This window comes from Lethenteron reissneri, chromosome 37, assembly GCF_015708825.2.
Source record: "Lethenteron reissneri isolate LAM-NWPU_2019-01 chromosome 37, ASM1570882v1, whole genome shotgun sequence".
Classification (NCBI taxonomy): Eukaryota; Metazoa; Chordata; class Hyperoartia; order Petromyzontiformes; family Petromyzontidae; genus Lethenteron; species Lethenteron reissneri.
The window spans coordinates 12,763,661-12,788,506 of NC_083815.1; the positions used below are offsets into that span (position 1 = coordinate 12,763,661).

Here is a 24,846-nt window from a genome sequence, read left to right on the forward strand (position 1 = left end):
TCGCTTTTTGAGTGTTTTGGTACTTGACTCGTCAACATTTGCTGTCATGAATGCGAATTTTTCCTCATTTCTTTTTTTACCGAAAATGATGTTCCACTCGCAATGTGATTCTTCACGTGCCGACTCCACAGGGGAATATTGACACCGCTGAGACTGATGAAAAGATAATACCTCTCGTTTGATTTGGAGAGTGCTCCACTGTCAAACTGGAGCTGGTCATGAGCATACTGCCCCCATCTACGACTGTCCCCATTGGAAAGTTGAAGAGGCAGAGTGATGACAATACCCAGTGTTTTGTTTTAGCTGATGGTGAAGCCCCACCTCTGCATGGCACACTCCAGGGTTTGCAGCAATTTCCAACTCTTGAGTGAGGAAGTGGGTAACAGATCGGCATACATCGTAGCATGGTTGACCTGGAGGGAGCAATCTCTTGACTGCACCCAGGAAATTGATAAACCTATTGTATCTACCAGATATGAATGGAAAATGTCAGTCACACTCGTACGCATATCACGCACATACAAAACTGTTATCCGTGGTGACATGAAGCATCATTGGGGAATATCCACAATTTTACTTATCCACTGGGTACATTTTTTCTCAGATAACCCCGCTTGTAATGAATTTGCTGTGCGATCCCGCATTCAAAATTGCGGATCTACGAACGGCCGATGTTGATGGAGAGCAACAACGAAAAGTAATACGTTGCGAATAGTAACGGCGTAGCGGGTTTTATTCATGGATATATCGCGGGTAAAAGGACGCCGATTTGCTATGGGGTAAAATCACGAAAAACACCATGGATAATAGGAAGAAATAGGGTCGCAGCTGTTAGGAGTTTTCGCGGACTACAGCGAATAGGGGTCGTGGGTAACAATCGGGCCACAGATAATCGGAATTCTCTACTCGAACAGTGGCGGCTCCTGCAAAATCTCTCAGGGGGGGCAAATGTCTGGATGATTGATAAGGATAAGGTCCACCCATGCAATGGATAAATTAACAGCTTAAGCATGTAAAGGCAACTTCACTTCTTTAATAGTAATGAAAAATAAAGTGACTCTTACAATACATCTTGTTTGTTTCTATACTCACTATTAAAACAAACCACTCAAGTTTATTTTATTAAAGATTCCACTAGGTGGCCACACATTATATTGTTGGATGAAACGTGCTTACGTATGATGACGTAAGCACGTATGATGACGTAAGCACGTTAGGGCGAGCCCTCCCGGAAGCCATAGAGAATGCATTGGAGCGCCCCCCGGTCGAAAAAAAACATCTTTCCATGTAAGTCTATGGGGCCACTCGGGGCGATTCTCAGCCGGAGTGAAATCGCCCAAAAAGAGGCGGTACTCCACAGAACGTGACATGACGCTGATTGGACTATATCCAGAGGCTGCAGTGACGGCTAGCGTGACTCTGTGGTTCAATGACATTGGTGGTGCGTCGCCCAATCGCCCTAATGAAGAAACCGCCCCTGTTTAACTCGAACACACGTCAGACATCATGTCAAACAGCATCACCTGAAAACAGAGCTGCTGTAGAGAACAATCCTGAAAAGCTTCGCAAGTTCGAGTGGTTTACGTGCTCAGAACCACTCTCAAAACACGTCGTTGTCGTTGTTGAGCTTCCATCTCTCCAGGGTCCAAGCTCCCAGCTTCGAGTGCGGGCCACCAATTGGAGCCGCTCCATCGGTCGCCGGACGAGCGGTGGAGCCCTACCAGGGGGGGCCAAGGCACCGGTTGCCTTGGCTCCCCCTGGTAGCCAAAGCTACGAGTTGGGGGGGGGCCTTGACAGCCACCACGAGGTTCAACAACAGTGTTAAAGAACAACAAGACTTATTTGAAATGCGGTTTAAATGTATTTTCATGGAAATGTTTTATTTTACGTCCCACGTTTTATGTTAATTTAACGAGAGCCGTGACGTGATATTGCAAAGAGGTCGTGGCTGCATTGTGCGAAGACGGAGTGCCCCCTACAGCGTTCAATGTTCGAGACCATGAGCGGAACGACGATGTGATGAGGCAAGAGGAGCCGCGATAAATGATCGCCTCCAGGTGCGACCGTGCGAGACAAATCAAACATTGGGGCCCCACCTGACCAATTGCCGTGAGCTGATCGTGTCGTTACCACGCCACTGGCTCCACCAGGTGATTTGCTGACAGCGTTGCTGTGTTCCCCTCAACCCAGGAGGCATGGGATGACCCCGAGCCTGCTTCTTGCTGGAGCTCGCTTCTGAGGTCACATGGCCAGTTCATAATTGCATCGTTGTGCGTATAAAACACCTACCAAATGATTGTACGAGCTGCACTGTGAACATCGGGGATGTTTAAATAAAAAGTCAGCTCTTATTTGCCGACACGTTGTGCGCTCACACGCAAAAACGTGACAGCAATGCGACACATCCTAGACAGCGAAATATATTTTCATTCATGTAGATATTCCTTGGTTCTTTCGGTATAGTCACGTAGTTAGAAAATAAAATAAAAACTTTTTTTGTCAAATATTTTTTGAACCAGAAAATAAATAAATGTTTAATTTTTTATAAAAAGTTTTTATTTAATTTTATACCTACGTGACTTTACCGAAAGTACCAAAGAATATGTAACATTGCAGTCACGAAAACTTAAGATCCATTCATGTAGATATTATATACCTTCAAGCAGCACGCAAACACTACAGCGCAGCTACACACGGATATAATTATTGCTTTAAATACATTGATTTGCATTAAACCTGAAACACTAAACACACGTCTTTTTTGTTTACGGTGAGTGACATGGCAGCTCCTGTAGCCCAACATCTGTGACCACCCCTTTCCAACAAACGGAAAGACACTCAGTGTCCATTAACGCACGGCATGCAGGGTAATGTGAGGACAACAACAACAACAAAACCTGTTTCGGACTATTCTCTTTTGTCTGGAAAGTGCACAAACACGGCGTTTTAAAATCGGTTACCAGGTGTGCAAAGTGTCATCAATGCTCGCCAAATGTGACCTTTGAACATTCCCATTTAGACCACAGCCGCTTGTGCTGCAGTCAGCCCTGTTTATGTTTTATGTGTTTGACACACGGTTAAAACAAGCACATGCAGAACAAACGACGGCACCACCCATTGGTAATTATTGCAAACTCATGCTCACACAGAGGTGGGCAGCCACACTTGGGACACTGCGGGTGGTGACCTCATAGCGAACGGTTCCTGCTGGTTATTGGTGACATCGCAGGCACCGTTTCAGTTTCATTTATTAGGATTTACCCTGTGAGCCATTCAGCTCTTGATTTGGGTTCAACCGCACGCGACACGTTATTTGCCAATTATATCAATCATGACTGCTGCCACGCTACATGAAGAACCGACAAACCCCGTTTAACATACGAGTAACTTAAATGCTGTGAAACTACTTGCTCAAGATTATCCAATTACAAAATCCCAACCTTTTTCATGTCCACTCATGACAGACATGTCTTGGAAAGTCTGATAGAAGATGTTATCACAAACTTACAACCCCATACCGTATAAAAGCAGCATACCAAAGAACAAATCACGTATACAAGCAGCATGCCATAGAAGCAGAGGCGCGCAACTATGGGGTATATGTGGCAGCGTTATGCGACGCATAGGGGCCCAGTCGGCCACAAGGGGGCCCCGAGTGAACAGGTAAACAAGCGAAACATGTGAAGAAAAAATATCCTTTTTTGTAATTTATCAAAAATTACCTGCGGTCTACCATTGACCGGGCCCGATTAACGCGTCTGGCTATCATCGCAGCATGAAGATGCGCGATCCACCCCCTTCGAGAACATTCTCAGTGGTTCTTCACCTGAAATAGCACGCACCACCTGGGGGTGTGCGAGACATGGGCACATTTTTTTTTAAGGAAAATCACAAATTAAGCACGGGCATGTAACTACAACGACTTTGTTTAATTAAACCTGTCTATTTATGAACATTATACATTCTTTCATGATTGAGGACCAAAGGGGCGCAAGGCTGCAGTACAGGTTAAGAACCACTGATCTGAGATTAGGTTTTCCCATGTTTTCTGGCAACAAAACAGTTGTGTTAAGATGTTAAAACACCAAACTGAAACCTTTTACAAGGAATCATTTCTGCATTAACCACAATAATTGTGGTCAGAATGCGAACAAAAAACATACTCTGATAATATATGCATTATTTTTTAAACTGATTGGTCCACACCAGAGACAGCTTTCTTTTGAGCCTCGTCTCAAACGGTGTTAGACCAGAGGACGCCATGAAAGCAAGACGCACGATAACTTAATTGTGAGTCTCGTACCTTTAAATATTTGCATTAATACTGTCACTGCTAGACTGTCTTCCTCTAAACCCAATACAGAGTGCAACTAAATAATATATATAGCATAGTTATAACCTACATGTTATTGTATACGGGTTCAAAACATTCGTAATTATTTCATACCTGTCAACCCATACGGTTTACCCGTGTTCTTGTACAGGGGAATTGAGTTTCCAGGTCCATACGGCGTACATCAGTTTCAATACGTTTGTGTTTCTGCCTTGTGATGGGACTTTGTAGGATGCAAGTTGACATTTATAAGGGAACGGGCTGACCAATAAAGTCTGAATTGGTCTGTAATAAGGTAGGGCACTGATAAGGGATTGACAGGTATGTGTAGTGTATTGTGTAGTGTATAGTGCAGTGTATAGTGCAGTGTATAGTTTAAACGTTGAGATTCATGAGGGCACCACGGGATGACCAGTAATGTCACCGATAAGGGATTGACAGGGATGCTATTTCAGTAAACGTCAGTCGGGAGGAGGGAGGCCCACAGTCGCATCTTGCATCGCCCCCCGGTGAAATCGGTCGTTGTGCCCCTGCATAGAACTCCCCTTATCCGTCCCGATTCGATTACTTCAATTTTGCGGATGCTACAGTTCATCATGAGTGCACCATTATACTCCACCTATCCATGAGAATAAAGCGAAACTGATCATGTTCTGCTCACAAATTCCCGAATAGCATTTGCCCTGTGACAAATTCCCGAATAGCATTCGTAAAGCTTTTCGCAGCACATAATAGATGTATAGTTTCCACCAAACCCCTCTCATCCGCGGAAGATTTGCGGATAAATCGGAGAACGCTGGAGCGCTGCGTTGTTATTCCTGTCACGCGGGGTGAAGTGCGGCTGCACGCCACTTCGTCTGCACGGCCAGTGGGCTGCAGCACCACGCATGCATGCAGGCATTGCACAAGCTGCGGTTGAACTACACTCATGCACGGATTTCTCAATGCATGTTGCGAATTAATGGCTGAATTCATGAATAAAGTCTGTTCTCCTCTAGTGCCGCGTGTTTTTATAACGCGAATTGGATATAGCGCGATGAATGTATTCGGGATCACATTTTTTTTTATATAACGCGGTTGTGAATTGGATATAACACGATTGAGTGAACAGAACGATGTTGCGCGAGTAGGAATAGGCGGTTGTACGGCTGCCTCGGCATAGCATCGCACAAGGCGGAATGCTGCTGGATGCTTCTAGATGCTACTCACGCGCCACGGTCTTTGTTCAGCCTGCGTACACATCTCACGTGTTATTGTGGACCGTGCTTTCCCCATATATTGTATGTTATTTATTATAACGGGATTTTTTCATAACGCGGGTTTTTTCAGGAATGCAACGACTACACGTTAAAGGAGAACAGGCTGTACTCCAAAATACCATGAATTGTACAACATCTTGTGTGTGTGTTTGTGTGTCTCCGAGGCTCGTCTAAGAACGTTGGGGAATGTCTGGACACAAATGACATCCACCTCCGATTAGCACGGTTGGCTTCGTACGGTGTGAAAGAAGTTCCACATACACACATCCACGGTGGCTGCAACCCTACGACTCATGGATATATCGTGCACATCGTCAGTGGAGTCACACTGCATCGGATAATGCAATCTCTTAACATTTTCCTCATTTAATCATTATAATGGTTCGTGATCATGAATATGCACCTTATTGGAGTTGTATTTTGACGCATCATTTACTGCCGTTAAAGTTTTGACTTTAAACCACGACGTGTCTGACAGGCCCGTGTAAACACAACGGTGAGTTTCTTGAACAAACGAACGTGGGAGGAGGGGGCAAAAACAATGAGCTGTTTGTCTGACAAGACTGCCACGGTGACGGGTAAGCTGCATTTCCAATTCCACCCCTTGTTCAAGCAACGCCCAAAAGCTTGATCCATCAATTAGGCTCCGCGTCTTCATCAGGAGCTCTATAATCCGCAACTGATGAGGCTGGATGTTTTCCGTCACTCGTTTCTTAATCCATCGCTGATTGGGTCCCAGGTGTTGTGCGTACGCAATCAACGTTAAATGTTTGAAATCTGGTTTTGACAACGCTTCCAAACCGAGTCATTCGTAGCAACACAAGAGGTACAAACATAATGTGCAGTATCCAATGCTGAGACAATTGGAACATTTTTTTTAAAATCTGCTAATAACCTGGTTGGCGACTGCTCGGGGTAGCCTTTATCCAGCAGTGGATCAACGATGACTGACCTCAATGCGGGCTGCAGTAATATCCACGGTGGAGAGATGTTAACTACTTCGCCTGGTTTACAGGAGGTCGTGGGTTCGATCCCGACCCTGACGCCTGCTGTATATTTGGAGTTTGCGTGTGTCTCTCTCTCCGTGGCCACGTCGGTTTGTTTTCCCTCCACATTTAGAACCATGCGTTTAGAGTATTTGGCTGCTAGCAATGTCCACGCGATAAACCCACTTCGTTGAGATCTAATTTGTGCTAGACAGGTCGCTTCTGAAAAAGAGCCATACAACCCAATGTGCCTTACCTGGTGAAATATATATGTTGTCTAGTTTAGTTTAAATATCCACATAACGCTCATAACAATAGCAGGTAGGTGTTATGACGTGTCATAAAAGGCCGACCCCCTTTCCTGCTCACCGAAGGCGTGCGCACATCGCTCACCACGCAGGAGGCGTGGGGCTCACTGATCAGTGTCACTCATCCGAGCGAGAGCAGAGGTAAGCGTCACGTGGGCTATTCTGCGTGGCGAGCTTCGAAAGCGATCGCTGTGTTGCAGGTTGATTTTACACGAAAATAGTTTTCTCTCGGTTATTATGGAATGTTGTCTTTTCAAACGTTTACCAGACATTGTCGACTAAAATGATTTGTGAAGACCTGTTTATAATAAAAACACTGAGCTGTTTAGGCATAGTTACAAGATAAATGCAACTAGCATTTTACGTATTTTTTTTTACAAATTGCAAGAACTGTATTTGGATTACTGTTTTATTTAAAAAAATGTTTATAAATAAACTATATGGGGGGAAACGGTAATATTCGCACGAAAGCAGACCCATTAGATTTTTTTTTTAATGAACAATCCGGGTCCTTTTGACAAGGACGTATCCATCAGGTCAGATTTTTGGCAAAAATGTGTCAATGTCACCAGGACCAACAATCTTGGACAACGATTGCGTTCCAACTGTTTTGACGAGATGACAACGTGTCCCTAGCGTTTCCACCCAGGTCCACTGTGCACACACAGCGCGATATTTTTAACGCGGGATTGCCTCGAGATGATTTTGCAATTTTTGCAAAACTCAAACTGTGGTAGATCTTCTAAGTTCATGAGTACTGTTGTGTACTTGTATGTTTTATCCTCCATTTGCAAGTGTATATCGTGGATATTGTCTCAATTTTGAATGGTTACATGATCTAAGATTCAGTTAGTGAGTACAACAGAATTTCACCAAGTATACTGTGAATTTCCAAAAATGTTTTGCTTCTTCAGGAAGATTAAACCGTGATGTTGCTTTGTTCCGTTTGCCTAGAGACGATGCATTTGGCAGGGATGTGGTGGTGCGTGTTCTACCTGAACGTGGCCTTCACCTGCGCGATGATGCGAGAGTACTACATCGCAGCCAAGGAAATATACTGGGACTACGCACCATCGGGGAGGAATCTTATCAAGAACATCAGCATTTCCGACGATGAGTATGTTTCCACGTGATTTTGTTGTTGTAATAATAAGAATAACGTTTAGTTTTATACAGTGTCGTAGTTCGCTGAAATTACATCTCACGATCGCTGAGAATCTGCAGACGAGCTGGATGGTGGTAGCCAAGCGTCGAGCCGGTGCCACCAAAAATCGCCCAGGCTCCGTGAATTTTTTGCTAGTAGTGTGCTATGTCTTATGTGTCATAAGTAGTAACTTCATTGTAATGACACTTAGATGTATATATTTTCATAACGCTCACTCACCCAAAAAAGCCACACGGAGTCCATTTGGTGTTTTACCTTTAGATTTGTACAGCCAATTAATGATGCGTGTTTATATACAAGTGGGAGGAAACTGGAGCACCCAGAGAAAACCCACCAACCCAGCGATTTCATTGACACCACTTTGGACCCTTTGTCATTGTGCTGTACAGTAACTTTGTGGCCTGTATTTATTTTAGCTACTTGAAAATAACGTTCTAATTCCCTGGAATATATGTGCCGCAAACCCCACTATATATGTGCAGCAAAATCCACTTTTTCGCTCCTACATCTGTGCCCCCTACCTTTACCAACTGGCACTGACCAGGTTAGGAAAGTGTGGTCTCGTAATACTCGTAGAGAACGCACGAGACGCGTTGTGTTTGTGCATTACCCTCAATGAACCTACGATGAATGGAGTAACCAGCTTTGTGGATAACTCATGCAAAAGATACTCTTTGTTGCAATGAAAAGAAAATGCATGCATCATGAATATGGGTTAGTGCAGAGGTCGGCAACCCGTGGCTCCGGAGACGCATGCGATGGCTCTTTGGCTGCCCCCTTGCGGGCAGCTCTTAAAAAAAAACACGTTAATTTTAAACGTAATTTTACATAAAGATACATGATTAAATATGGCAGGGAATGGGTAATTTTGGAATGTCTTAGTGACAATAAAATGTACAACAATCAAACTGTATTGCTAAAATATAACTAGGGAAAAAAAACTAAATAGACGCCGTTGATTCAATCACATATTTGTTTATTTAAGTCAGAATTTGTCATCAGCTGTATACCGGCTGTGTCTGTATTTGTGTAACTCTGCGCGTGATGCGGCTCTGGAACTATTTTGGTCAAAGAAAAAAACTGAAAAAATGTCTCTTCCTCTTCTTTGAAAGGTTGCTGATCCCCTGGTCTAGTTTAGCTCAAGCTGGGTACTTTTCTTAATGATACATTTCTCACAATCAGATTGCAGCCAAAGCGAAAATAGTAAATCCATTAATACACGTTACCCAAATCTATACGGGCACCTACGAGCCCCTTGTCTACACGAGGCATAGGTTTTGATACGTTTACAAATCGCCTTTCACTGCTGATAATTGTTACAGACAAGCCAGATTGACTCTGCAAAGGGGGCCGGAGCGTATTGGCCGGATTTACAAGAAGGCGGTGTACATCCAGTACACGGACGGCAGCTTCACGCAGGAGATTCCCAAGGATCCGTGGCTCGGATACCTGGGCCCCACCATCAAGGCGGAGGTGCACGACGTCATCGCGGTCTACTTCAAGAACCTCGCGTCGCGCCCGTACAGCATGCACCCCCACGGCGTCTTCTACAGCAAAGCGTCAGAAGGTCGGTTGGTGGTGCAGGTCTTCCTCCTCTTCTTCTTCTCCCCATCTGACTGATGTTGGTTTTGAGCAGGGGTCGGCAAATTGCGGTTCCGTGCGGTTCTTGAAGGACTGCTTTGTGAGGTTATTTATCAAGGACCATCACCGTCTCGTATTCACCATGTGCATTGCAACTCTTGAAATATTGAGGGTTTTTTAACCGAATGGAAAAAACTACATTTATTGTTATTTTGGTTGCCGACCCCAGATGTAGAGAAAGAACTAGAATTTTCCATTGAGGTGGTTGAGCCAGAGAATTGCGTCAGGATGCCTCCTTCATGTTTAAGAATTGGGCATTGCGTCGTTGTATGTTCCACGGTCTGGTCTGGGTCACCACATTTGCAGAGTTTTTAATTTTACATTTAAATGACCCATCTAAATTACCTCAAGAAACTAACTGCAATCAGATTAATATCCTCCAGTTATTATGAGCGTATTTAATTTTGCTCATGTAATTGTAAACAATTTTTTGTAATGTGAAGTTTCAAATAATTTGACCGCATGGGAACTGAAACTACCACTACAATCCATAATATAGGTTTTTTGGGTTAGATCGCGTAAATAAAAATGTGTTGTTAAACCCACCACCCGACACAGCCAACTAGTAAGGTTTGTCAGGTAAACAAAACATGCCAATTAATGACGAGTTCAGAACCGGTGTGTTGGAGAGCATACTCAAAACATTTACAATTCGAGTATGACGTTTTGCCAGTAATTGCAATGCTTATATTTACGGGAGCTAACCCAAAAAAAAACAACCCTCCATTATGGATACTATTGGTGGCGAAAGCCTCCGACGTGTTAAACTACCACTGCCACGTGTTCGCGGACATAAAACCGACCACAATCATGGCCGGTGGCCACAGTCAGCTCGCCCGTGTGTGCCTCTCTGACAGGCGCCAACTATCCAGACGGGCAGGAGTTCGGCTCGAAGGGCGAGTTCGTGCTGCCCGGCCAGACGCACACCTACCACTGGATGGTGAGGGACGAAACCTCGCCCGGCAGCGACGACCCCAACTGCTTCACGTGGATCTACCACTCGCACGTCAACGAGCCCAAGGATGTCAACTCGGGCCTCATCGGGGCCCTGCTCACCTGTCGCAAAGGTAGCAAGTGCCGCCCCCCCCCCCCCCCCCCCGCTTAGCCGCTTGATCTAAACTCTAAAACAGTCTGTGCGACATAAAATACATCTGCATCTCCGCTTGTCTCTTTACCTCAGAGACACAGAACTATAAACTAAACTCTTTTTTTTACCAGGCAAGGCCTACTGAGCTATGTAGCTCTTTTTCAGAAGCGGCCTGGCTATCACAAATGATAGCTCAACGAAGTGGCTTATCGCGTGAAAATGTATAGCAGCCAAATACTCTGAATGCACATTGATTCTAAATGTGGAGGGAGAAATCGGAGGACCCGGAGAAAAATCCACGCGACCACGGGGAGAGAGACACGCAAACTCCAAGCATTCAGCAGGCGTCAGGGTCGAGATCGAACCCACGAAGCCTGTATACCAGGCGAGGAGGTCAGCATCCCACCACCGTGGACCCTCGATGCCAGTTTGATGCCAGATGCTGTGTACCGATATCGAGTTATGTGTTTGCAATCGCTTTGATTCCATAATGTGAGAGGGTTTTTGGTTTTATTGCCTTTTTGTTCTGATCACTTTACGTTGTTGCTGCTGCATTTTTTTTACTTGCTTTGCTTTTTCCATTTTGATGATCCGAGTCACTTTTGCAAATGAGACACAATCAAAATCATTTATCTCGACCGGAAGAATCCGATGAGCTCTGAAGCTCTTTTTCACAGATGTCCAGTAGGGGAGGGTCAGAAAGTTACAACAACAAGCAAAACAAAAACCGATAGGAGTGCAGAGCATAGGGCAGCTAAGCTCGACTATCCTGGTCTCCTGAGTTCTCAGATGGTTAAACAACATCAACTTGACGTTGTCACCAATCCTGCCGATTTAAGCGGCAGGCTGCGGATTTTTCAACAACTTGTACCGCGTAACAATTTTTGAAACAAATCTATTGTACCGTTTCGTAATTTTACTTATTTTGAAGACATGTTTGCTCTTCGAATGCGTACGCGGTCAAAAGGGGTTCAAAAAAGTTGGCAGCCTGCCGCCCCCGTTGGTAGGGGTTGGCAATTGTGCTGCCAGTCCTCTAACGTTCAATCTGCAGAGGGGGAGGCAAAGACTCAGAACATGTATTTAGACTGCAGGAGGAATCCGATGAGCTATGAAGCTCTTTTTCACAAATGACCTGTAGGGGTGGGTCAGAACGTCACAACAACAAACGATACAAAAACACGATAGGAGTGCAAAGTACAAGAAAGGTAAACAAATCACCCAAGCGCATACAAATACAACACTAAACCACCCCCATCCTACTAGACAAAGCCCATTGAGGTATTAAATTACTTTTCAAAAGCGACCTGGCCGCAAAGGCAGCATCCATTGTCCCACTTCCAATAAAGTCACGCTCTTTGTTAGTAAAATGTTTTTAAAAAATGTGAGCAGGAAACTCTATTTTGCGTCCTTGGTAAAAAATAGCCAACAATTCTTGGCTGCTGTGAACTTTTTGAGGAATCCTACTTTTGGGAACCGCCGAACGTCAAGACGTGGGCGAGGACTTCATCTTGATGTTCACCATCGTTGACGAGAACAACAGCTGGTACCTGGAGGACAACATCCGAGAAACCATTGCCGACCCGCGCAGTCTGGACCGGAGCGACCCGCACTTTCAGAGGAGCAACTTCAAGTCGAGTAATGGACATTTCTCGCTCCGGATCCACACCTCGACACCGCGTACACGTTTACAATGTTGTATCGCACGGCTAACGGCATCGTGAAGTTTAATATTTTTTTCGCTGGCGTTGAACGTGTCAGTTTAACACGTAGTAGTAGGCTTCCGTGACCAATAATGTTATCCATAATAGAGGGTTTTTTGGGTTAGATCGCGTAAGTATAAATGCGTCGTTAAACCTGCCACCACCCGACACAGCCAATCAGTAAGGCTTATCACGTAAACTGAATGTGTCAATTAGTGACTATTTCAGCACGCCGGTGTGTTGGAGAGTAAACCCACAACATTTACAATTCGATTCTAATACCGTGACGTTTGGCCGGTAATTACAACCAGCCTCATCAGGCGACAGCCAGAGTTGTGGAGAAATCCTCCTCCTGTTTTGATTCTTAAATCGAGGGATACATTTGACGAATGTGTCGTTTCCATCACCATGCGTGTTTGTCACGTCCGCTGCACAGCTGCAAACGGATTTGCTATTACCGTATTTAAATTAGAACCAAACATTCAGTCCGGAGAGAAATTATTGTTCTTCTCGAGGGAAACTATTGAGACAGGGTGTCTTTTTTGGCAAGATCAGGACAACATTCAGGGATAAATGCAGGAGGATGGACAGGATATGAAATCTAGCGCTGGTGGATATGCACGTGGCCTCTAATCCAGCACTGTGAAGCCAGTGAGGGTTGGTGCAACACACGAAACTCCCTTCCTGTGGGTGTCAAGGAGGAGCCATTCCCTGGATTGCCAGTATCCCATATGTGTAAGATAGAGTGCTCATTTGTGGAAAACATCTTAATAAAAGAGGACTGCAGAGCTTAGGCAGCCGGGCTCACCACCTGGTTGCCTTCTAGCTCGTGCCTGTGGTTCCCTGGGCGATTGTGAGATGGAATTTTCATGAATCATGATGCTATATGCAAAACTAATAATTATTATATGATTACATTATTATTAGAAAAAATATGTATCGTCTTGCAGTACGGCTTCCATTGTCTGAAGATTGAAGACTGCCAACGAAGCTAACCATTGCCCTGTTGCGCATACCCACGAGAAGCAACTTTAGGTTAAACTTCATTTTCATATCATAACTAAACTCGTATTTTATTAAATGTTGATGATTGTTGGGAATGACCGACTGCATCATGCATATTTCAGATTGACAACAACAGCAATACATATCAATGTGTGTTAACCATGTCTTAGATAGTGTTGTGCCTGTCATGTAACATTCACGACAGCACTTCTGTCACAGAGCATGCAAGGGTTTCATGGCTACCATGAGAAGCGCAGTCTTCAAGTTGTCTGCTGAGTTCATCGCTGCTTTACGAGTTCACTTTTACTTATCTGGGGCATGGCCCATGGAACTAAACGGCTATGAAAGTACCGTGGTGATGTTGGCTAATATGGCACGAAATGTGTTGCTATGTTTTATTTTTGACAACATATTTAATAAACTGAGTTACTATGTCGTCAATTATCGACAACATTTAAAATAAATTCTATAATTTCCTTCATTAGCAACGACATATTAAATAATTTCAACGAATTTCAGTAATACGTGTGTTGCGGATATTAAATTAAATAATACATCTTATGTTTGATTGTTGACAATATAAAACAATGCATACGTTTGATAATTATAATCGAGGACACGTGTATGTATGCACTCATTCGCACCATATATAGCCAACGATGATAATCGGAATTATAAATGATAAAAGTCACAGGTTCAATGATCAAACATACATAAATATTCCGCTATTGAAATGTTGGCGATTTCCAACTGCTTGTGCTTACTCAAAAATATCATGGTGCAGGTTGAAACGCTTTGCATGGGATGTGGTAAAAGTACTGTGGTGATGGATATATTACAGGTGCCACACAGGGCGAGGGGATGATACTAAAAAATTAAGACATTGAAAACCGAATGTATAGCGGTGAAACAATTTGAAAAGGAAAACGCACAGCAGCACAGACAGCCGGTCAGACAGGACTGATCAGCGGATCTAAATACACGATGATGGACGACATCAAGCGGCTATAAAACTTGTGGAATCTATAACTATTAAATTATAACTGTTTTTATTTTACCAAATAAAACCCACTACTGAGCTATGTAGCTCTTTTTCAGAAGCGACCTGGCCACAAATGACAGCTCAAAGAAGGGGCTTATCACGTGGAAATGTATCGCAGCCAAATACTCTAAACACGTCCATTCTAAAAGTGGATGGAAAAATCGGAGGGACCCGGAAAAAAATCGACGCGACCACGGGGAGAGAGGCATGCAAACTCCAAATATACAAGTGTCAGGGTCCGGATTGAACCCACGACCTGCTGTATACCAGGAGAGGTAGTTAACATGTCGCCACCTCGGCGTCCTAACAACTCACTGCGCGTTGTTTCAGACATCAACGGCTACATGTACGGGAACCTGCCGGGCCTGAACATGTGCAGCGAGGTCAACGTGTCATGGCACCTCTTTGGGCTTGGCTCCGAGGTGGACATTCACACGGCTCACTTCCGAGGGCAGGCGCTCACGAGCAAGCACCACCGCGTGGACACCGTGGGCCTCTTCCCCGCCACCTTTGTCACCGCCCTGATGGTGCCCACCAACCCAGGCCGCTGGCTCCTCGCCTGCGATGTCAATGAGCACTTTGAAGGTGAGAGAGCTTTACTCACCCTCACCGCTCACTGCCAGATGGTGACCCAGAGTCAATAGCGTAACCAGCATGGGGGCAGGCAGGGGGTACCCCCCCCCCTGCTCCTGGTGGCCAAAGCTACGAGTTGGGGCCGCCTTGACAGCCACCACGAGATATGTTTTCAACAACAGAGTAAAAATAACAACAGAGTTATAAAAAACGCGGTTTACATTTATTTTTATGAAAATGCTTTCATTTACCATGTTACGGTTTTTTTTGGATACCGATTGTAATTTATATGCATTCATTAACTCCACCCCCCGTCTGGCCATCGTACCTGATTGTCTCACAAGTGACGACATCACATTTATCCCTCTATTTAAGAACGAAACAGGAGAAGGATTTCTCCACAAGTGTGGCTGTCGCCTGATGATGCTGGTTGTAATTACTGGCGAAACGTCGTACTCAGATTTTATTACACCGGCGTGCTGTACTAGTAACGAATTAGCATGTTCTACTTACGTGACAAACCTTACTAATTGGCTGTGTCGTGTGGTAGCTGGTTTAACAACACATTTATATTTATACGATCTAATCCAACAAAAACCTCTAATGTGGATAATATTGGTCGCGAAAGCCTCCTACGTGTTAAACTTTAATTTACCTTCCACGCTTTATGTAAATTTAATAAGAGCAGCAACGTGATCTTGCGAAGAGGCACTACGAAGCTGTCTTGGCTGCATTCCCCGAAGACGGAGTGTCACCAACGGTGTTCAATGTGATTAGGGCAAGAGGAGCCATGATATATAATGGCATCTGTGTGTCCCTGCGAGACAAATCAAATGTTGGGGCCCCTCCTGACCGATTCACAATGTCGTTACTACGCCACTTCCCACTGCCAGCACCACTCACTGCGAGGCGGTGGCAACCGTCATCGTAATACTCACAGTTAGGGATTCATTTGATGGCAGCTTCCCGTATTGAAGCTGCAGGCTCAACAAATGGTGAACTCCAGTGGGAAACGGCCCAGCTGACACAGCGCTGTGCAAGATGAAATGGGGGGAGTTGCACATCGCTCCATGCTGTAGTGTTCCAACGTTACCAGTTACCAAAGTAAGCATTGCCACAATAAAAATTCGTAAATTTGCGAACTTTATGATTGCATTGAATTTCATTAATAATAATTATTAGAAAGGTGCGTTAGAACCCCAACGGTCCACGCTGATGTGGGGGAAGGTTGTGCGTCTTGGAGTCTGTAATCTGCGATGGAAAAAAAACTGTGTTTTTTTTGTGCATTTAAGGAGTTGTTTTGCCACGCGTCTCCAATGATCCGCGAAACACGACGGATTATAGGAGTTTTACCTTTCATTTATAAATTTAAATCCAATCGGCCATCAGCATCCACAGTTAAGGATTATAGAATTTTTCAGACTTAACATCCAAAGTGGATTAGGTCTACCGGTCGATAGACCATGTTGGCACAGTTTGTACGACAAAAAATTAAACAAATCTGCATCTCCGCTTGTCTCTCTTCACCTCAGAAACAGAACTATAAACTAAACATTTTTTTTTATATTACCAGGTAAGGCCCATTGAGTTATGTAGTTCTTTTTCAAAGCAACCTGGCCACAAATGATAGCTCGTCAAAGTGGCTTATCGTGTGGAAATATATAGCAGTCATCAAATATTGTACACGCACGTTTCTGAATGTGGAGGGGGAAAACCCGAGGACCCGTAGAAAAATCTACGCAACCGCGGAGAGAGAGGGAGAGACACACAAACTCCAAATATACCAGAGAGAGAGGGATGCATTTGAAGCTCTTCAATATGTATTCAGACATTTAATAAGAATCGTGGCAGGATCAGGATTATGAAGCGTGACGCAGAGCATCGCTTGGAGAGCCTCGCGCTGCGTGACAGGTGGCATGCAGGCCGCGTTCAACGTCCTGGAGTGCGAGGGCACGAACCAAAGCGTGTGGCACTCAGAGGGGAAGGAGAGGACTTTCTTCATCGCCGCTGAGGAAGTGGACTGGGACTACGGCCCATCAGGCGTCAACAACGCGACGGGCGAGGATCTGACCCAGCCTGGAAGGTGAACTCACCACAAGCCACGTGGAGTGTCTGTCAAAGTCGCCACGCTTTAAAAATGTTTTTTTTATTACGCTTGTTTACCCAACAAAGCCCGACTCAGTCTCATGACTCTTTTTCGTTTAGCACGGTTGGCTACGTACGATGCCAAAGAAGTAAAAAATATAGGATATACATTACAAAAAAAAGCCCAAGTGAATAATTTGCGGGTCATTTATCAAATTTGCCAAATTTGGACCATGGGGAATATTTTCGCTATGAGTCGAAGAACTATTTTCAGATTCATACCTGAGTACGTGTACTCATGTAGATGCACTGCCCCTTTTTGTCAATCGACTGCTGGATGAAGGGCCTCCCCATGCAGTGGGGGGCACGAGAGGACCAAACAGTGCGCGTTGGTGAAGGGCAAAGCTCTGGTGTCGGAGCAGAGCAGAACGGCCCATATGGAGGAAGGAGCTACGAGAGAAATTACTTTTAGAATCTCGAGCCACCTCATATCCACACCGGAGAGGAACATTTATCCACCCTGCTACAGAGAGGAATGCTCGTCACGCGACAGTCGACCTTATGCTTGCTAAGAAATAAGTTCAAACCCAAATTGAAAGTGTGTGTTACGTTCTTTATGCAGTCACTCGTCACTGTACTCAGCCGTGCCAACTCAGCACTCTGACCTCTGAGCCACCCCATCCATCTCCCCGCTCTTGTATGCATGCACGTCATTGTCATTCGTCGTGTGGGAACTTTGGCCGTGACTGATCTAGTGATTCCGAGAAGTACTTCACGAAAGGGCCCAGCCGCATTGGAGGTGTGTACAGGAAAATCCTCTACACGGAGTACACCGACGCCAACTTCACCACCAGGAGGCAGCGAACGCCCAAACAAAGCCACATGGGGATGTTAGGTACGGTATGCCGTGAGCTGTGTGTACTCTTCAGCTACTCTTTTGTTTAACCGTTTAAAACAGGGGTCCTCAAACTTTTTAAACAGGGGGCCAGTTCACTGTCCCTCAGACCGTTGGAGGGCCGGACGATAGTTAAAAAAAACTATGAACAAATTCCTATGCACACTGCATATATCTTATTTTGAAGTGAAGAAACAAAACGGGTACAAATACAATATTTACAATGAAGAACAAGTAAAGTTAAATCAACAAACTTGCCAGTATTTCAATGGGAACTATGGGCCTGCTTTTGGCTAATGAGATAGTCAATGTCCGGTTCCATATTTGTCACTGCTAGTCGTAACAAGTGATGCAAGTGTGCATCCGTTAGTCTAGATCTGGTTGGAGATTTCAAATGTTTAATTCTGGAAAAAGTCTGTTCACAGACATAAGTGCTGCCAAAGATGGTTGCCATTTTGAGTGCATGGTTCCTGAGATGAGGATATGTCTCAGAGGGGAGAGATGCATAGAAATTATGAAGGCTGCTTGACATGAATGCGTCTTTCAGAGAGTCACAATTCTGCAGTTCAGCCAGTTCCATTTGGTAAATTGTATCCACATTTTCAATGTCAATAGAAAATGGATTACGGAAAAGCTGTATGTCCTGTTCATGGAGATGAAGCTCTTTAAATCCAAATTGGAACTCCTTTTGCAATTTTTCCAGTGAATCCACACATGTTTTGTTTGGGAATGCAACCAATGGTTTTTCCGCTAACAGATTTTGAGTTGTGGGGAGATGGCAGAAGTTTTCCTCCTTCACTTGTTTGATGAGGAGGCCTAATTTTACTTCAAATGCTTTGACATGTGATTGCATATCACAGATGAGCTTCCCCTTTCCTTGAAGTTGCACATTGAAACTGTTGAGTAGCTCTGTTACATCTGTCAGAAAGGCAATGTGCCATTTTTATTCTGCATCATTGAGCTCTGGTACTTCTTTGTTTTTTTAAAGCAGAAAAGCTGTAATCTGTGGAAGTCATAGAAACGTTTCAAAACTCTCCCTCGACTCAGCCAACGGACTTCTGTGTGATACAAAACATCTTCATAGTCAACATTTAGCTCAGACAGAAATTCCTGAAATTGTCTGTGGTTTAGTGCATGAGCTCTAATGAAGTTAACACAAGATACCACAATTTTCATAACAGAGTCCCACTTCAGTGATTTACTACACAGCGCTTGTTGGTGGATGAGGCAATGTATGGCTATTGGATGAGAATGGTTATGTTTGTCCATCTCTTGGTTAATGCTAGCAATTACTCCTTTCTTAGACCCCACCATGCTAGGAGCACCATCAGTTGTCACACTGGCTAGTTTAGCCCAGTTCAGCTCCAAACTATTCACAGTTTGGCAAACCTTTTCATAGATATCCTCTCTTCTTGGTTCTTTCGGTAAAGTCACGTAGAAGGGAAGTAATAAAATAATCAAAATAAAACATAATAAAATAATTCTCACGACGTTTCGGCCACAACGCAAGCAGCCGTCCTCTGGTGAAAACCAGGTCTGTCGGGGAGACAGCGTCTGAATGAAACAGCACACGAGCTTGGAGCATATATAAGCTGGGTTGGAAACGGGGGAAAGAGCGCCTTGACAAAAGAATTTGCATATCAAGAGGAATTTAGCATATTTATGGGAAATGCAGGAATGTTATTAGTACTACATATGCAGCACGGGCATATGTAGTACTAATCACATTCCTGCATTTCCCATAAATATGCTAAATTCCTCTTGATATGCAAATTATTTTGTCAAGGCGTTCTTTCCCCCGTTTCCAACCCAGCTTATATATGCTCCAAGCTCGTGTGCTGTTTCATTCAGACGCTGTCTCCCCGACAGACCTGGTTTTCACCTGAGGACGGCTGCTTGTGTTGTGGCCGAAACGTCGTGAGAATTATTTTATTATGTTTTATTATTTTATTATTTCCCTTCTATGTGACTTTACCGAAAAAACCAAGAAGATGAATCCCTGCAGTCACGAAAGCTTTAAATCGAAAGATATCCTCTCCTGTAGATGTTCCTTTGATGCTTTGCAGTGCAGAAAGCTCTTCTGTGACTTCGAAATAGTCATTCGTCCCACGAATAAAAATTTGAAGTTGTGCAGAATCACGAACATCATTGCTTTCGTCGAGTGCCAAGGAAAAATAGGAAAGTTTTTTTGTGGAGTTTTGCAAATGCTGATGCAAATTGTCTCCCATTTCTTCAATCCTCCGTGTAATTGTAGGTCCTGAAAGACTCACTGTACTAAATAAATCGGCCTTCTCTGGACACATCTCTTTGGCAACAGAAAGAAGGCATTCTTTAATAAATTCTCCCTTCACGAATGGTCTGCCAGTGCACGCTATTAGCTTGGCAACTTGAAAACTTGCTCGCAGTGATGAAATATTTATCTGCTTCTGCTTCACAAAAGTATTTTACTGAGTTGTTAATGTATTTTTCAGTTTTAATATTTTATCTTTTCTCACTTCTCCGACCAAACAATCATATTTATCTTTATGTTGAGTTTCATAGTGTCGACGTAAATTGTATTCTTTGAACACAAACACTATATTCTGGCATATCAGACACACAGCTCTTTCCTTGTACTGCTTGAAGAAGTAATCATAAGTCCACTGTTATTTGAATATCCTACACTCCGAGTCAATTTTTCTCTTTCTTGACATCATTGTTTCCTAGGGAGTCAAAATTGCTATTAGTAAAATACCAATATATATAGTGCTACAAAAACAATATACCAGCAATAACTTTGCCCACACAGAGACATACAGACTGCACTGCCCATCAATGCAGTCTGATTGGGGGAACTCCGCCCCCTCTCCCTCTTCCACCAATGACCGTCCTTCTCATGTAGAAAAAAAGTAACAGACAGGCAGCGGCGGCAAAAACACCCGGCGGGCCGGATAAATGTCCTCGGCGGGCCGCATGTGGCCCGTGGGCCGTAGTTTGAGGACCCCTGGTTTAAAATAACGTTTACGTCACTAATGGACGCATCTGCTTTTGTAATGGCACTGCGAATAAGGCATCGACTCACAATTGGAAAGTTGTGATTTCAAATCCTGACTGGGGGTCAACTCTACCCGTCATCCCTTTGGATGTTATGAAGTAAGGGGCCATCCATTTAGTACGTACGCATGGAGGGGGGAGGGGGGGTTAACCCAAATGCGTTCGCTTGCGTATGGGGGGGTCTACTTAAAATGTACGTATAGGAAACGGGGGGGGGGGTGAAGCCTCGATAATAATTTGTCTACATTGGCCTTCAAATTAGTTAGATAGTCCGCGGTGGACTGTTTGCTTAAACACGTTAATATTATTAATCCTTGATCGTTTCTGCGTGGATTAAATATCGGCTGTTCTATAGGATTAGGGGGGGGGGGCGTCAAGCGAACGTACGCAGGTGGGGGGGGGGTGTTAAAAGTACGCGTGCGTACAGGGAGGGGGGAAGGGTCAAGTTTTGATAGATTTTTGCGTATGTACTAAGTGGATGGCCCCTAAATACCACTTTGTGAGAAGTCATCAGCAGTTATTCTATGGACAGACTGGCACCTGCCGTGGGAATGGAAAATTTCTACAATTGACTCATTTGACATGATTTCGTATATTCTTTGGGTCTTTCGGTAAATAGATAGAAAAAAGAATAACAATAACATTTTAAAAATGTAAATAAAGTGAATAAAAAAGTAATAAAAAAATATCACGACGTTTCGATCGCAGCACAAGCAATCGTCATCTGATATTTTTATTAACTTTATTTTCATTTGTTTATTTTTATTATTTTATTGTTATAATTTTTTCTATCTACGTGAATTTACCGAAATACCCAAAGAATATGAATTCCTGCAGTCACGAAAGCTTTAAGTCAAGATTATTTGGTATGTTAGATTATGTTGGCGCCTTTAAAGTTTGTGGCAATTGAGAACCCACTGTCTGCCAGTCAGAAGGGATGAAGGCTCCTAAGAGTATGAGGGATGGAAGTGCAGCCGAATGGACTAAATCGAGTTTATTTTGCTTCAAGTGCTCAATCCACGCTTTTGCTCTTTTTCTCTTCCTGCCTCCTTCACTGGAACAAACTTCCCCTTCCACATTGAGCAGTCACATTCACTCACGAGTTTCCGCTCCTCACTAAAAACTCACCTATTTACCCTCGCTCACCCCACGACCCCTTAATCTCCTCCTCATAACCACCACCGTCACTCATCCCTCTTCATATTCTCATTATTTGGCTATCACTCATTCGCCCGTTCATTCAATCCATTAATCATCATTTACATTCATCATCAATTTCGCTTTCAACGAATGCACGCAACACAGATTCACCCCCATTGCTTCCTCTCATCTATTTAATTCACCTCATCTCTACCATAACCGCCACACCATTACATATTATACTGTTGTTAATTGTTTGGAAAGCGCCTTGATTAAGACGTTAAGATACGATAAGTGGCTGGACATTGCAAGCTTGCGCATTACAGCTCAGCATTTTAAAACATATCGTTTGTGCATACGGCTGGTAGGATATTCCAAATCACAAACCTAATTTTTCATCGGTTTTACAATAAATGGTACACTCCTAGTTGTCATAGAAACTTTCCAAAATGAATACAACTGACATGAAAACAAATATAAAAATCCTTTTTTGATCACTTTTCTTTTTGCTTAGAGACTGTTTTGTTATCATTGTGCAACAATCATCTTTTTCTTCCGATTTCCAACGATGATATGTATACGTATAGGTCAATTGCTTATTGGATATTATCCTAACCCAGCCAGCGCATCTATACACACATCTAAAGTCCGATTGGATCCATGTCTTGTTGAAAGGCACCGCAGTGATGAAAACTAGTTTCATAGCTCATCAGATCTCTCCCAGCATAAATACATATTCCGATTTTGATTTATGTCTCCTCCACAGGGCCCGTGCTGCGAGCAGAGGTCGGGGATGAGATCGTCGTCACGTTCAAGAACTTGGGCAGCCGGGGCTACAATATCCATCCACACGGTGTGTTCGCGAGCAACGAGCATGTCGCCAAGGGGAGTTATGGTAAGATGGATCCTTTAAGGTAACAGATGAGATTAGGTAGTTTCAAAATGATTATGGATAAATTAAACGTGATTTTTGTTTAGCATTCCCCTACTTTTATAATGAAACTATATCTGTCTGCAAAACATCATTATGAAATGCTTTGTATTGACGTAGTTTCATCCATTTGCTAACTCAGTATAAGAAGGATTTTTTTTTCAATTGAAAATATTCCCAATTCCATTGTCGTAACATGAATTTCCCATATTTTGAATTAGAGTACACCATCAACAGTTATTTAGGTTGTGGTTTAAACCTTTTGAGTCGGCTCTGTGACCAATAAAATCCCACTCACCACTCCACGACCTCATGGTGCACGCTGGCTGACCAGCAGAGAAGAGAGATCACCATCAGTGGCAATGACTGATGGCTTCATTGTGCATGAGCCTCGAAGACCAAAGTGTGGATTATTCATTCAGGATTTACTTTTAAGAACGAAATGGCTGATAATAGGTTTTTCCCCTTTTTTCTGGTCTAACACCGTTTGAGACGAGGCTCAAATAAAGCTGTCTCTGGTGTGGACCAATCAGTTTCAAGGACAATGCATATATTATCAGAGTATGTTTTTTGTTTGCATTCTGACCACAAGCATTATGGTTAATGCAGACATGATTCCTTGTAAAAGGTTTCAGTTTACTCTTTGGTTATTTCGGTAAAGGCACGTAGAATTTTTTTAAAATAATAATAATAGAATACGACGTTTCGATTGCAACACAACCAACCATCATCAGGTACAAATGAATGAGAAAACAAACATAGCAAACTTGGAAATATAATGCAATACAACACAGAGAGTCGGCCAACACAACAGTCAATATCCCACCCGGTTGATTACGTTCTTCCAAAGATTGCTAAATTTGAGAAAGAGACAAAACATAGACACGGAGACACAACAACAACCGCCATTCACCACTAAGTGGTGGTGATGTCACCACGACGCTTGTGCCAGGCTATGTGCACCTTGAGGCGACGTGAAGTGTCGAACGCCCGCTGGCAGGAGGTCACGGGGCAGATCCAGATGCCACGGGTCGACTGACTGAGACGACTGGCTGATGCACCACCTGTGCCCCCTTCTGTGCCAACTTGCTGTGCTTTAGCCACCCGGCGCTCCGCTCGTTGTTATGAGCGTTACTCCTCCGCCCTCCGTTGTTGTTAGAGGGCAACTGCCTCCAACTGCCCAGTAGCGTCCTTCACGAGCCTCCTCCACAGAGGCCAATCTTGACACCGCTGGTACCAGTCATCGGCAAGTCCACTCAGCTCCACACCCTCCTGTACCACATCACTCCATCTTTTCACAAGCACATGCCATGCCCATTTCGCCTCCTCGATCCGGCCGAACAAAAGCTGTTTAGGCATGCGGTGGCTGGGCATGTAGGCTGCATGGCCCAGCCAAGGCAGCCTTGCCTGCCGGAGGAGTTCACTGATGGGACTTTGCCCAGGTCTTTCAAGGATTTGTGAGCTCCTTACACAATCCAGCCTGGTTAAACCTATGATGGATCGTAGGCAGGCCAGCCTAAATGTTTCTAACCGGTGAAGATGTTCCATTAGCGGGGTCCACGTTTCGCAAGCGTAGAGAAGGGAGGGAATGACCGTGGCCGAGAAGACCTGAAGCTTCGTGCGGAGTGACAGACCAGGTAGCTTCCACACAGCGTTACCCAAC

General features: G+C 44.0%; 1 protein-coding gene across 1 annotated transcript in view; it reads left to right on the forward strand.

The window, feature by feature from the left end:
• Positions 1-7,858: 7,858 nt before the first annotated feature.
• Positions 7,859-24,846, forward strand: part of LOC133351441 (ferroxidase HEPHL1-like) — a 48,988-nt gene continuing 32,000 nt past the window's right edge. The window contains exons 1-8 of the mRNA XM_061566658.1: positions 7,859-8,003; positions 9,374-9,618; positions 10,550-10,759; positions 12,235-12,414; positions 14,857-15,111; positions 17,011-17,182; positions 17,940-18,079; positions 23,019-23,147. Of these exons, the coding sequence (XP_061422642.1) occupies positions 7,861-8,003; positions 9,374-9,618; positions 10,550-10,759; positions 12,235-12,414; positions 14,857-15,111; positions 17,011-17,182; positions 17,940-18,079; positions 23,019-23,147 (1,474 nt within the window). The 5' untranslated portion in view covers positions 7,859-7,860. The remainder of the gene's footprint in view (positions 8,004-9,373; positions 9,619-10,549; positions 10,760-12,234; positions 12,415-14,856; positions 15,112-17,010; positions 17,183-17,939; positions 18,080-23,018; positions 23,148-24,846) is intronic.